This window comes from Canis aureus, chromosome 21 (assembly GCF_053574225.1).
Source record: "Canis aureus isolate CA01 chromosome 21, VMU_Caureus_v.1.0, whole genome shotgun sequence".
NCBI classification, from domain to species: Eukaryota; Metazoa; Chordata; class Mammalia; order Carnivora; family Canidae; genus Canis; species Canis aureus.
In genome coordinates this window covers 35,732,947-35,748,377 of record NC_135631.1, presented here as the reverse complement: position 1 = coordinate 35,748,377, position 15,431 = coordinate 35,732,947, and the positions used below count along the sequence as shown (strand labels likewise).

Genomic DNA, 15,431 nt, shown 5'->3' with positions numbered 1-15,431 from the left:
CTCTCTTTCATTTGTAGAGTATCAAGAACTTCTTATGATACTGCTCCAATTCTCTTATCCATGCTTAGATTGGTTCTCAGGAGTTGAAAGGGTAAGTTTCTAACTGATGCTTATTTTAGAAAGAAGTGATACTGTATAATTCAGGTTAGTGGAGAATCTCTTAGCTGGAAGTTGAATATATTCACATGTGCACACACACACACACACACAGACACCTATACATATTCACCTATATACAACTTAAAATTCAAATGAATACGAGCACCATTGGTCCACCGGGTTCTGGAGGCAGACCTCGGGCATTCCCAGCTCAATATGCTGTGTAACTTTTCTGAATCTCAGCTTCCTTTTTGGTGAAACTGGGATAATGTAGTACCTACCCCACTGAGTTGTTTTAAGAACTAAATGTAAGGGCTAACTCCACATTAAATGCTTAGAATAGTTTCTGACTCCTAAACACTCAATGAATGTTAAATAATATAGTAGAATAAATTACCAATTAACAAACTATCAGCTTATGCATTGCCAATTCTAATTAATCATTTGAATCACATCTCAGTCTACTGTTTAACAAAAAATATTTTATTCCGATCAATTAATTTTTCGGAAATTGGGCTGAAAATGATTGATCCCCAGTTGAGACATTCAAACTATATAAAAAAAAACCCTGCACATTTTGACAATAATCATTTCTTTAGGAACATTTCTAATAAGTGTTTGTTGAGTACATAAATAATATAATGAATGCATCAGCTACATTAAATAAGGAATCTGTTATTTAAGGGAAGAAAACAGGTAATTTCACTCTAGAAATTACCTTTTATTAATTTAACTATTTTCTGCTGTATGGAATGCAAGAATAAATTAGGGAATAAAAAAGCACAAAATAGAAAAGAAAATAATTTGAACACTAGGGAAGATACTAAATTCATGGCATTTAATATACTTAGAATGCCACTGGCAATTTGTACTTCTTTCTCGCTGCAGGCATAATGTAGTATGCAGTTGTGCGAATGAGTTCCCCAAAACTCAAATAATTACCTACCTTGAATCTAATGATTGAAAGTAACATATTTAATTACAATATAAGTTGTTGAAGACAGATTTAATATTCAGTCTCCTGTGTGTATATGTGTGTTGCATATTGCAATTTAATGGAATGGATTATGAGCTCTGAGCACTCCAGCTGGATTACAACTTGAATTGTGACATGTATCACTGTAATCGTATACTGGACTACTCGGCCACACAAATGGCTCTGTGTCCATTTTTAATTTTGCTCCTATACTTTCTCTTTTCATTAAACTACTGTAAACAAGGAGCTTCCCTGCTGACTTCAAAGACTATTCTGACTTGGGATCAGCTCCCTAGGACATTGGGGGAAATGACGAATGGCTTCTTGTTACTTGGGAAAATGTTTGTTATGCACCATACAAACATTTTTACAGATGAGATCGTTAGCTCCATTGTACCCTATTTATTTTTCTTCATAAAATTGAGTCAAGTGAAAAGAGTACGAGACTGACTGTGGAATACTTCTTCATCTGTAACAGACCAAATAAGGTAAGGAACACTAACGTTATGTCATCAGTTGTGCTAACACTTAAAACCTTTATTCCATATTCCAAGAAAAATAAGTCTTGGGCTCTTTACACAGCAGTTACCAAGGACGTGCTTTATCCTAGGCAATTTATATAAATTAACTCGTTTGTGAGAAAAGCATTACCTTGTAGAAGCAGAATCTTAGGTCAGTGAAATTTAATGATTTATTCATAATTTATGGACAAGTCGGGATTCAAATGGATGTCCCTTCAGCTCTGAAGCCTACGGCTCCACCCCTTAGAACTTTCTTCCAGAGAGAAGACCGTGGGGGCTGGAGAGGCATATGTGCTGCACAGGTAGAGATTGGGTTTAGGCTTTTCCTTTTTGTGATCCCTGTGTATTTGCACGTGCAGGCACGAATTAGAAGATGAAACATTTCTGATAATCACGGCCAAACATTTCTTTCCTCAAACCCGAATCCTTATAAGGCTTAGATTTGAGACATTCAGATTTTTTTTAATGACATGTATAAACTCTAAGAAATAGTACTTCCTTAGAAATAAGCATAAAAGAATGCATTGCACATTTCAAACATGTGAGAGCAACAGGAACTCAGAAGAAGACTGATTAGTCATTCCAAGCCCCTGAGAATGTTGGTGATGCTACAGCAGTAAGCCGAACATTACACCAAATTCTTCATTCAAAAAAGATCATTTTTATTTTGGTTGGCTTCACACACTGTAATATTTGAGAATATATGATATACAAAATGTTGGAAGATCTTGCTGTATGTATTTAAATATTCGGCTCTTCTGGGTTTTTTTACAAAATAGACCTATTTTGTCTTCGATTAATAGCTTGTAAATTACGCATAAAAATTAAAGGTGATTTTGTGGTATATGGTAAGTCATATTAATTATTTTTCTAATACAAAAATCAATTTTTCTAAAATTACAAAATACATTTTTCATATAGCAAAAATTTTAATAGGTAAAGGAAACAAAAATGCGGTTGTCTTACCTTTTTGGATGAAATTTTCATTGTTGTTATAGGAGCATGATTCTGAAAAATAAAAAAAAAAACATTGTTAGCTGTTCAAATAATCCTTTAAAAATATTTGCATTAAAAATGTTCTCTTTTCTGTTAAAATTCTGGAAATCGTCATCTCTCTATATATGCACATATACTTTCAAGGTTTAGCAATACTTGTCCCTAAAGTACATTTCCTCTGTTGGGAGTAAGGATGGCTTGTCATACAAATATATGCCCATTTGTTTTTTAAAGTAGTAATTATAACACATTATCAATACAGTCGTTAGGGAAAAAATGAAAACCTGAGAAATTTGGAAGAACTGAAAAAATTGTATCTTGGTATATGGAATCCAATGAATAAAACTTAGGCTTGGCTGGGGGTAAGATGCTGTGGAACGTACCCCAGGTTATGCTTCCACAACACAAGCACTATGCATAAGATGCTACCGTGCACCTGCCAAATGTTGCTTTGGAAAGATGTATTAGCCTGAATCACACTTATTAATTCTCCTGCTGCAAACAAAGAAATATTGTTAGAAAATGTCCTCTTTGATAAATGTGAATTAGTAAAAGCATTTATGAATTTTCTGAAATAGTGATCTTTTTTGAAAGTCACTCTATTCATAAACTTTACTTCTTAAATATTATTAGTTCCTTTTAAAAATCAGACTTGTGACAACCTGATCAAAACCTGTGAAGTTTTATTCGAATAACTCAAGTGAGAGCAAGCTCTCAAAATTAACTCTACCTACAATCATTTCATGTTCTGCAAGTGTGTGTTCTTACACACATTTAAAAGAGAAAATACTGATATTGTCTAAACACTCACTTGCAACAGGGTTTGATCACTGCTTAGAAATACACACACACACACACGAAAAAATAAAAAGTATTGCAATTTATTTCCACCTGGGCTATTACTGATAGCTGTACCTTCAATTCAAGTAAAGGTGGAGGAAGCTGGAAGTCTTTTCAGGAAATATTCTGAATTTCTTTTAATCCAGAGGATTAAAAGAAGAGATTAAGGCTCTGCACTCTATAAAAACAAAGTGTCTGGTTTTTAAAAGTGACCTTGTGATTTCCGCAATATGTATCAGTGTGACACTTCCTAAGGAATCTGTTTCCATTCAAATGCATTATTTCCTCAGGTGCTAATCACAGTGTATCATACACACCCAGTTATTTTTATCTCACTTCAGAAAATATGACATAAACACCATGTTGAAGACAGTAAGTGATTATTTGGCAACTGTGTCTCTCAGTTCAGCCGTATCAATCACTGGCACACGTGTCCTCAAGAAAGCCTCAACTTTTTTAGCCTCTCTCTTGGGCTGACGTCCCCTACGAGCATTTGGACTGACTCTGTTTTTCCACGGAGAGTTTACTCTTCTTGATGATAACACTAGCATAACTCACGTAACAGACCATAAGTAGTTAGCACATGATCAGAGTGACTCACATTTCTTTAAGAGCTTTCCATAACTTACATGTTTGGGTTTGTGTCAAACTCACTTAATGTTTTCTGATTATCAAAAAATGACATTTCAGCTTTAAAAATGAAGTTGTACAATATAGCATTTTTGCTCTCTTCAAGCGAACTCCAGAATAAGGTACTTTATGTTATTTTGGCCAGCCAAGTTGTCTGTATTGAATTGAATGAGGAAAAACTATTTTGTATATAATGCAATTTCAGTTAATCTAGTGAAACCATCAATTCCTTGATAAAGGAAGGCATAGAAAAAGCATTTGAATGTACATAGTTAACATCTTATAAGCACAATATTAACACACTAATCACAAAACCTTATGCCAAAGTGAGTCTAGCATTAAAAATTGCAAATGTAATAACATATTGGAAAATTTTCCAGAGTTCCTCAGATTTCATTTGGTTACATTTAAAAAATATTTCTTTACATTTAAAATGTATTCGCATAATCTGAAAAAATGCATCTTGATCACTTATATGCTTATAAATTCAATAATTTTGGTGACTGTGGGAACATGTGGGACCTAAGCAAAGCAACTTACTGAACAAGCAATAGTCTGCTCCTGGGAGTCCTCAAGTGCTAATTTTACTCAGATAAAGGCTGACTCTGGTCTTTTGATGTCCCTGGGTCATTTTGTTTGTTTGTTTTGTTTTGTTGTTTTTAGTTTTTATTTCATAATCAGAAACTTAACTCTGCAATCTAGCTAGACTTGGAAAGGAATAAGGAAAATACAGAACCCACAGAACTGCAGCCAAAGCACCAAGACTACAGGATCTTTCGAGCAGACTGGGGTAAAGGGGTGCTCCCCTGAGCTACAGAAGGAAGAGCCTAGTAGTTAAGAGAAAACAGGAGTCAAATTTAGTAGATTTGCCCACCATCAGCAATGGTGATCTTCCTGTTGGTCTTGCCGTTCTTGGACCTAAAGTGGTCCACGGCTTCCCTCATATTCCTGCCCTCTCTCACCTTGCCAAAGACCACATGCCTGTCATGCAACCGCTGAGTCTTGTCTGTGCAGATGAAAAACTGGAAACCGTTTGTGTTGGGCCTAGTATTTGCCACAGACAAGGTGCCAGGACCCATGTGCTTCAGATGAAATTCTCATCATCAAACTTTTCCCCATAGATGGACTTGCTGCCAGTGCCATCATGGTGTGTGAAGCCACCCACGCTGGCACATAAATCCTGGAATAATCCTGAAAAAGCGGCCATCTTTATAACCAAATCCTTTCTCCCCAGTGCTCAGAGCACTCAAGTTCTCTGCTGCTTTTGGAACTTTGCAAACAGCTTGAAGAAGATGCAGCCCAAGGGCTCAGGGTTCATCATGACGTCAAAGAACCCAGTGCTTTTGACCAAGGGCCGCGCGTCTGCCCTTGGGCCATTTCTTCTTAATTGATTTAGTTGGAAATAGTCTGGAATAGGATTGATTCCATGCCAAAGTATGTTTGCAACTCTAGTGGCTCCTCTGGCTGTGTTTTATCCATCTTTCCAAATGTTTATCAGAGAAATCACTTGAACTACAATGGCTTACATCTTAAGGAGAGAAGGGTGTGCATGACACCACAGATCTGCTTCCCCCCTTCCCCCCCAGGTTATAGACACATGAGGAATAGGCACTCGGCACTGAGCAGGTGATGCCTTACAGGACTGAACTGCCCTGTGTGCCTTTTTGTTGGTATTGTGCATTGTTTTGCTTTCTTCTTCTTTTTGTTAAACCCAAATTTAAGAACAAAGGGAAGAACAAGGAAATCTGAAGCTCAGCAGAACATGAAATTTTGAGTGGTAAAGAGACATTTGTTTTATGTAACTTGAGTGACATTTGAGTTGAAAGCAATAAAACAAGAAAAAACAAAGCAGTTTTTCTTAAAATTCTTGCACAAAAAAAAATATGAGAAAGTTTATCTAACAATCAATAATGTAAAGCATTTGGGCTTCAGTGGGTTGTGAAGCAAATGATGAAAGCCCTTCGCCGGCAAATCTTTTAGACCTTGACCATAAGAACTCATTTATAAAAATAATGATGACCAAAATTCTTCGAGTTGTGATAATAGCTGAAAAAAATGAATCTTTTAATGTTAAGATAACTTGAAATGTTAAAAAAGGAAAACTTCAGAAATTATTTGTTCTGTATTTCTCATTTTATCTGGTGTTTCCTACCCTCAAAAACTTAGGATATTTATTTGATCTTTTATCAAATATTTTTTCCTCCCAAGTGGCCCTAAGATTAAAGATTTCCATCTATCATGCACGTTCTAAGATTAACAGAAGAGATGTTCAAACCTTAAAGACTTCTAACTCCTCCAGAATGAGCTCACCCCTGGCAGAGCTGTTAGCAGGAAGGACAACCACCTTTTGCACAGTGCCTCGATCTAAACCAAAAGAAAAAAAAACAAAAAACAAAAAACAATAAGATGCAGGAAAGAAAGACATTTAAACATATGACCACTGACTTAGCATTTAGAATACTACTTATGTACTATTTAGTCATTAAAAAGAGACTATATATTTAGCTATATTCCAAATCTCATATGTTTAAATTGAGATTATATATAATTCAAAATGAACTAGCAGGAACATCTTATATTTTGTAATTATTTGGTACAGTCATAACTATGAGAGAAGAAGGAGAAGACGAGTATGTCCAAGTGTCTTTTTTTTTTAAGATTTTATTTATTTATTCATAAGAGACACAGAGAGAGGCAGAGACACAGGCAGAGGGAGAAGCAGGCTCCCTGCAGTGAGCCTGATGTGGGACTCAATCTCAGGACTCTAGGGTCATGCCCTGGGCCGAAGGCAGATGCTCAGCTACTGAGCCAGCCGGGTGCCCTTGTCCAATTGCCTTATAAAGTCATAAGTTCTGTTTCTGAACTATATGTGTATCCTTCAAATATTAATACATAATTTTAAGTTTGGCCCTTAAGAATATTACTTAAATCTCCAAACCAACATTATAAAGTGACACTCTCATGTTTTGGTTAACCTTGGCACATGATGATTTGATTATCTGAGAAAAAATATTATTACAAATGAATATTTATGGTAATTGTATTACAAACACTAGAATTAGAAACTTAGATTCGATCTGTAGCTGTGAGAGATTTCAAAGTAAAATGTTTTACCCACAATTTGAAATAATTTTCAAAGTAGAAATATAACTATGGTCTCAGATCAATTGTGGACACCTATTCAAGAATAATTCCACTGTTTTTATTTTTTTATTTTTTTTTTAATTTTTATTTATTTATTTATGATAGTTACAGAGAGAGAGAGAGAGGCAGAGACACAGGCAGAGGGAGAAGCAGGCTCCATGCACCGGGAGCCCGATGTGGGATTCGATCCCGGGTCTCCAGGATCGCGCCCTGGGCCAAAGGCAGGCGCCAAACCGCTGCGCCACCCAGGGATCCCAGTTCCACTGTTTTTACATCTATACACACTCACTTGGGAAATTTTTTTGGATATTCTTAAAATTCAGGGAAAAATATAAAATTAGATGGTCCAAATAAACTTAAGCAAACACAAAAATTTACTTATAGTTCCAATGAGATTGCCAAAAACAGAGATGCCCAATAAATGAAATACAAGCGGAAAATATAATTTATGCCAGTATTTTTAATTAAGATAGTTTTACATGTCACATGAACATCTATCTTCTAGGCATGTAATTTTGCCACTCTACCAACCACGTACATTTTAGGCTTAAAGGAAACTAGTTGAGAATTGATGATGTGGGGTTAAAGTAAATGTGTAAAATTTTTTTTTTTTAATTTTTATTTATTTATGATAGTCACAGAGAGAGAGAGAGAGAGAGAGAGAGGCAGAGACAGAAGCAGGCTCCATGCACCGGGAGCCCGATGTGGGATTCGATCCCGGGTCTCCAGGATCGCGACCTGGGCCAAAGGCAGGCGCCAAACCGCTGCGCCACCCAGGGATCCCGTAAATGTGTAAATTATTTGATAAAGTAAAAATATATTTCCTCACCAAAATATGTTTCTATTATAATAATTAACAAGCTCTACCATAAATATCAAGTCATTACTTTTAAGTATGAGCATGTAACTATGAGTATATAATTTGGAAAGATGCATTATCATCAACAGATACTGGACCATGGTTAAATTCTGTTAAGAAATGTCAATAAGAGTTCATTTGAGAGATGCCTGGGCGGCTTAGTGGATTAAGCAACAGCCTCTTGATTTCCACTCGGGTCTTGATCTCAGGGTTGTGAGAATGAGACCCATGTTGGGCTCTATGCTGAGCATGGATTCTGCTTGGGATTCTCTGATTTCTCTCTGCCCCTACCCCCTGCCCCCTTCTTAATTCCTCTCTAAAATGAAAAAAAAGGAAGAAAAGAAAGAAAGAAAAGAAAGAAAGAAAGAAAGAAAGAAAGAAAGAAAGAAAGCCTATTTCATGTTTACATTTTGTAAATGTATGAGCCTAACTGAAAGATTCAAAATAATTCTTATTTTCAAAGTAACTTCTACATCTAACATAGGGCTTGAACTTATGACCCCGAGATTAAGAGTCAGATGTGTTACTAACTAAGCCAGCCAGGTGTCCCTCAAAATAATTCCTAATAAAAAATAAACTCTACTTTAAAATGTCACCAACTAAAAAATTAAAACCTACTAAATAATAATAAACAGAAGAACAAGACTTAGATTTTTTGCCAGAACAATTCCTAAACCCTATGAGGATAAAAAGTGCGTATCTGATATTAGAAGTTTCAAACTATGCTCTGTAACTTAAAATGCATTTCTTATCCCCTATTCAAAAGTAAATAAGAATCTCAGTATTGAAAGCGCTAGGTATAATTAAAACGCTTTGAAATGTCTCTTTTTTACTGATCAGCTTCCTTAGGATCAGCCCAGGTAACAATTTGTACTATTTTTCTTGTAAGATAAGTAATGCATGTATAAATTTGAAGGGAAAAAAACATTTGGGGATGTTGTGCAAGACACGTCACAGTTAAAATGGATGAATGTGGTTGCAGGTGTTCCCTAATTTCTATTAGCAATTCATCACCAAGAACCTTGGAAACGTCTAAGGAAATAAAATACATGAAAAGCCTTACATTGAGAGCTTTGAAATTATGACAGCTAGGGCAAGATCTGTGTCTTATTGTGTGTGCACTGTGTGTGTGCGCGCCTGTGTGTGTGTGTGTGAAGAACGAGGGCATAAAACCATCTTTGTCTTAGGTCATGTTATCATAAACATTATATTCTTTTCATTTCTTTTAAGAGGTCACAACAGAGTTTTATGGTTCCCTGCTGCAGTTTGTAAGGATCACCAGCACTCTCCGTGACAGCGGTGACCTGTGTCTTGAGCAGAGAATGAGCAGAAACCGTGTATGATCAGTTAAAATAAAACTGCAAGAAAAGGAATCTTGACTACAGGGATTCCCAAAGATAAAGCTATCAGCTCTGGGAAAAAAAAAAAAAAGTATTCTCAAATTAGACAACAGGCTCCTGTTTTTAACCTAATGTTTTAACTTAACTATGAGAGCAGTATTTCACACAAATCATCATTTCTTTTGAAAGAAGCAACAACAAACATACTTTATTCATGCCATTTATGAAATATTACCCCCCAAAGCAGCTATAAAAATGGACTAATAAAAAGATAATGCATTACTTGATTTTGACTCATTGCAAAAAAAGCAAGAACACTCCTTTTATTTATTGCTTGTCTTTCTATTCAGTTATTTTGTTTTGTTTTGTTTTGTTTTTTCTGGTAACGATGACTAGATTCCCCTTTATTTTAAGACCATCAAGGATAAAAATATATTTTTCTACCTAGTAAAACTGGATGTCAACTTATCTGAAACTCTTGCAAAAATATGTTACTTTCAGTATTGGTGACACTTCTACTTGAAAGTCAAGTTTAAATAAAACCATAGAAATGCAAAATCCCCAAATTGGAACACGTAAGTGTTGAATGCCTAGCATGTGCCTGGTTCTACAATAAAAAATGTGTCATTGAATTCTGACTTTCGCGGGGCGGGGCAAGCAGGTGCGGGGCAGGGGCCTCAGCTCAGCCCCCCACCCCACCCCCGCCCTCGGGCCACGCCGCCTGCACACCTGCCGGGCCGCCCGGGGGACACGCACCTGCTGCGGCCCAACCAGCTCGGAGGCTGCAAATGAATTGGGGGGGGGGGGGCGGGAGGAGCCGGGCTACGGGGGCGGAGCCGGGGACGGGAAAGCCCCGCCCCGAGGCCCAGGCAGCGGGAGCCGCGCTCAGCGGGGAGCCTGGCAGGACGCGGGCGGGGGGGGGGGGGGGCGCCCCCAGGTCCTGGGGTCACCAAGGGGGAGGGCAGGGGCGTTCGGTGGGGGGGACAGGGGCCTGCGGGGTCCAGAGCTCCCCCTGAGCCCAGCACCAGGCCGGGTGGGAGGCGGGGCATCTCCCCAGGTGCACACACCTGAGAGTCAGTACAGCAGCCTCCACCACCCCCCCCACCCCCCCCCCCCCCCCCCGCAAGACCCGCTAGAAAGACAGGGGAAGAGCCAGATGTGGACCCAGAAGCGCTAGAAAGCTCCAGGGGAAGGCGAGGGATTTACAGTTTATAGAACCAGAGGGTCCACCTCTTTCTTTTTCCTTTTTTCAGTACAACTCGCTTTTCTATCAGACTGTAAATTTCCAATTGTTTTTTCTCTTTTCCCACCTTAACTAGAATATTTTACCAGCTCTTTATTTTTAAGATTCTTCCTTTTTGACTTTCATATTTCTACAACTACAGGTCTTAGATATATTTTCCACATCTGGATTCCCTTCAACATACTCAATTTTGGGAGATATGCGAGATATGTTTTCTTTGTTTTGTGTTTTCTGTTTTCTCTGTCTCATTTGTTCTTCAATGGCGAAGTTAGTACCTTCTAAAACACGACCAGCACACACCCGGAACCCAGGGGAACACTGTTCTGGGTCACTATGGGAGATTATATTCTCTCTCCCTTCCCATTCTAAAGGCCAAGAATCCCAAAGAGGAAGAGAAAAAAGAAAAAAAAAAAAAAAAAGAAAAAAAAGGAGAAAAAAAGGCTCAGGGTTTCAGACTGGATAAACAGCAAGACCCATCTATATGCTGTCTAAAAGAGACTCATTTTAGACCTAAGGACACCACCAGCCTGAAAATGAAAGGTTGGAGAACCATTTACCATTCAAATGGTCCTCAAAAGAAAGCTGGGGTAGCAATCCTCATAACAGGTAAATTAAAGTTTATTCCAAAGACTGTAGTAAGAGATGAAGTGGGACACTATATCATACTTAAAGGATCTGTCCAACAAAAGGACCTAATAATCATGAATATTTATGCCCCTAATGTGGGAGATGACAAGTATATCAATCAATTAATAACCAAAGTAAAGACATACTTGGATAATAATACACTAATACTGGGAGACTTCAACATGGCACTTTCTGCAAATGACTGATATTCTAAGCACAATATCACCAAAGAAACAAGAGCTTTAAATGGTACACTGGACTGGATGGATTTTACGGGTATTTACAGAACTTTGCATCCAAATACAATTGAATACACATTCTTCTCAAGTGCACATTGAACTTTCTCCAGAATAGACCACATACTGGGTCACAAATCAGGTCTCAACTGATACCAAAAGATTGGGATTGTTCCCTGCATATTTTGAGGCCACAATGCTTTGAAACTAGAACTCAGTCACAAGAAGACATTTGGAAGAAACTCAAACACGTGGGGGTTAAAGAGCATCCTGATAAAAAATGAATGGGTCAACCAGCAAATTAGAGAAGAATTAAAAAGATTCATGGAAACTAATGAGAATGAAGATACAACCATTTGAAATCTTTGGGATACAGCAAAAGCAGTCCTAAGAGGGAAATACATCACAATACAAGCCTCCCTCAAAAAGTTGGAAAAACTTCAAATACACAAGCTAACCTCCCACCTAAAGGAACTGGAGAAAGAACAGCAAGTAAAACCTATACCAATGGGCAGCCTGGGTGGCTCAGTGGTTTAGCACTGCCTTCAGCCCAGGGCATGATCCCGGAGTCCGGGATCGAGTCCCACTTCGGGCTCCCTGCATGGAGCCTGCTTCTCCCTCTGCCTGTGTCTGTGCCTCTCTCTCTTTCTCTCTCTCTCTCTCTCTCATGAATAAATAAATAAAATCTTAAAAAAAAAAAAACCTACACTAAGCAGAATAAGAGAGTTAATAAAGATTCAAGCAGGACTCAATGAAATAGAGACCAGAAGAACTGTGGAACAGATCAATAAAACCAGAAGTTGGTTCTTTGAAAGGATGAGTAAGATAGACAAATCATTAGCCAGCCTTATTAAAAAGAAAAAAAGACTCAAATGAATAAAATCATGAATGAAAAAGGAGAGATCACAACCAATACCAAGGAAATACAAACAATTTTAAAAACATATTATGAGCAGCTATATGAGAATAAATTAGACAATCTAGAAGAAATGGATGCATTTCTGGAAAACCACAAACTACCACAATTGGAACAGGAAGACATAGAAAGCCTGAACAGGCCAATAACCAGGGAGGAAATTGAAGCAGTCATCAAAAACCTCCCAGACACAAAAGTCCAGGGTCAGATGGCTTTCCAGGGGAATTCTATCAACATTTAGAGAAGAAACAACACCTATTCTACTAAAGCTGTTCCGAAATATAGAAAAGGATGGAATATTTCCAAACTCGTTCTATGAGGCCACCATCACCTTAATTCCAAAACCAGACAAGACCCCATCAAAAAGGAGAATTATAGACAAATATCCCTGATGAAAACAGATGCAAAAATTCTCACCAAGATACTAGCCAGTAGGATCCATCAGTACATTAAGAAGATTATCCACCATGACCAAGTGGGATTTATCCCCGGGATGAAAGGTTGGTTCAACACTCGTAAAGCAATCAATGTGATAGATCATATCAATAAGAGAAAAAAACAAGAACCATAGGATCCTCTCAATGGATGCAGAGAAAGCATTTGACAAAATACGGCATCCATTCCTGATCAAAACTCTTCAGAGCATAGGGATAGAGGGAACATTCCTCAGCACCTCAAAACCATCTATGAAAAGCCCACAGCAAATATCATTCTCAATGGGGAAACACTGGGAGCCTTTCCCCTGAGATCAGGAACACACAGGGATGTCCACTGTCACCACTGCTATTCAGCATAGTACTAGAAGTCCTAGCCTCAGCAATCAGGCAACAAAAAAATAAAAAAGCATTCATATTAGCAAAGAAGAAGTCAAACTCTCCCTCTTTGCAGATGACATGACACTGTACATAGAAAACCCAAAAGACTCCACCCTAAGATTGCTAGAACTCATCCAGCCATGCAGCAGTGTGGCAGGATACAAAAATCAATGCCCAGAAATCAGTGGCATTTCTATATACTAACAATGAGACTGAAGAAAGAGAAATTAAGGAGTCAATCCCATTTATAATTGCACCCAAAAGCATAAGATACCTAGGAATAAACCTAACCAAAGAGGTAAAGGATCTATACCCTAAAAACTACAGAACGCTTCTAAAAGAAATTGAGGAAGACACAAAGAGATGAAAAAATATCCCATGCTCATGGATGAAAGAATTAACATTGTGAAAATGTCAATGCTACCCAGGGCAATGTACACATTCAATGCAATACCATGGAGTTTCTTCATAGAGTTGGAACAAATCATCTTAAGATTTGTGTGGAACCAGAAAAGACCTGAATAGCCAGGGGAATATTGAAAAAGAAAACCAGAGCCGGGGGCACCACAATGCCAGATTTCAGGTTGTACTACAAACTGTGGTCATCAAGACAGTGTGGTACTGGCACAAACACATAGATCAATGGAACAGAATAGAGAATCCAGAAATGGGCCCTCAGCTCTATGGTCAGCTAATATTCGACAGAGCCGGAAAGACTATCCACTGGAAAAAGGACAGTCTCCTCAATAAATGGTGCTGGGAAAATTGCACAGCCACATGCAGAAGAATGAAACTAGACCATTCTCCTACACCAGACACAAAGATAAACTCCAAATGGATGAAAGATCTAAATGTGAGACAAGAATCCATCAAAATCCTAGAGGAGAACACAGGCAACACCCTTTTTGAACTTGGCTACAGTAACTTCTTGCAAGATTCATCCATGAAGGCAAGAGAAACAAAAGCAAAAATGAATTATTGGGCCTTAGGATAAAAAGCTTCTGCACAGCAAAGAAACAGTCAACAAAACTAAAAGACAGAATGGGAGAACATATTTGTAATGATATATCAGATAAAGGGCTAGGATCCACGATCTATAAAGAACTTATTAAACTCAACACCCAAGAAACAAACAATCCAGTCATGAAATGGGCAGAAGACATGAACAGACATTTCACCAAAGCAGACCTACACGTGGCCAATAAGCACATGAGGAAATGCTCCGCATCACTGGCCATCAGGGAAGTACAAATCAAAACCACAGTGAGATCCCACCTCACACCAGTGAGAATGGGGAAAATTAACAAGACAGGAAACAAGTGTTGGAGAGGATGTGGAGAAAGGGGAACCCTCTGCACTGTTGGTGGGAATGTGCACTGGTGCAGCCACTCTGGAAAACTGTGTGGAGGTTCCTGAAAGAGTTAAAAAAATAGAGCTACCCTATGACCCAGCAATTGTACTGCTGGGGATTTACCCCAAAGAGAGAGATGCAGTGAAATACTGGGACACCTGCACCCCAATGTTTATAGCAGCAATGTCCACAATAGCCAAACTGTGGGAGGAGCCTTGGTGTCCAGCGACAGATGAATGGATAAGGAAGATGTGGTCTACGCATACAGTGGGATATTCCTCAGCCATTAGAAACGACAATTCCCCACCATTTGCTTCGACATGGATGGACCTGGATTATGCTGAGTGAAATAAGTCAATTGGAGAAGGACAATCATCATATGGTTTCACTCATACGGGGAATATAAGAAATAGTGAAAGGGATTATAGGGGAAAGGAGAGAAAATGAGTGCGAAATATCAGAAAGGGAGACAGAACATGAGAGACTCCTAACTCTGGGAAACGAACAAGGGGTAGTGGAAGGGAGGTGGGCGAGGGGTTGGGGTGCCTGGGTGATGGGCACTGAGGGGGGGCACTTGACAGGATGAGCACTGGGTGTTATAATATTATGTTGGCAAATCGAACTTCATAAAAAATATACAAAAAAATTCTGACTTTCAAGAAAATAAATATCCACTTTAATCCTTTACTCTTCCACATTTAGGCATGTACTAGTACTTTATGAGCTAGTATTTCTGCAGAGCTCTTCATTACACTGGTTTAATTTTCATCAGTGCATCACTAATATATATGTTCTTTTTTTAAAGATTTATTTACTTATTCATGATAGAGAGAGAGAG

General features: G+C 38.3%; 1 protein-coding gene across 1 annotated transcript in view; it reads right to left on the bottom strand.

Annotated features, from left to right (window-relative positions):
• SEMA3C (semaphorin 3C) overlaps window positions 1–15,431 on the bottom strand; it is a 180,195-nt gene that overhangs the window by 18,214 nt on the left and 146,550 nt on the right. The window contains exons 13-14 of the mRNA XM_077863864.1: window positions 6,338–6,426; window positions 2,563–2,604 (exon numbers count right to left, since the gene is read on the bottom strand). Of these exons, the coding sequence (XP_077719990.1) occupies window positions 2,563–2,604; window positions 6,338–6,426 (131 nt within the window). The remainder of the gene's footprint in view (window positions 1–2,562; window positions 2,605–6,337; window positions 6,427–15,431) is intronic.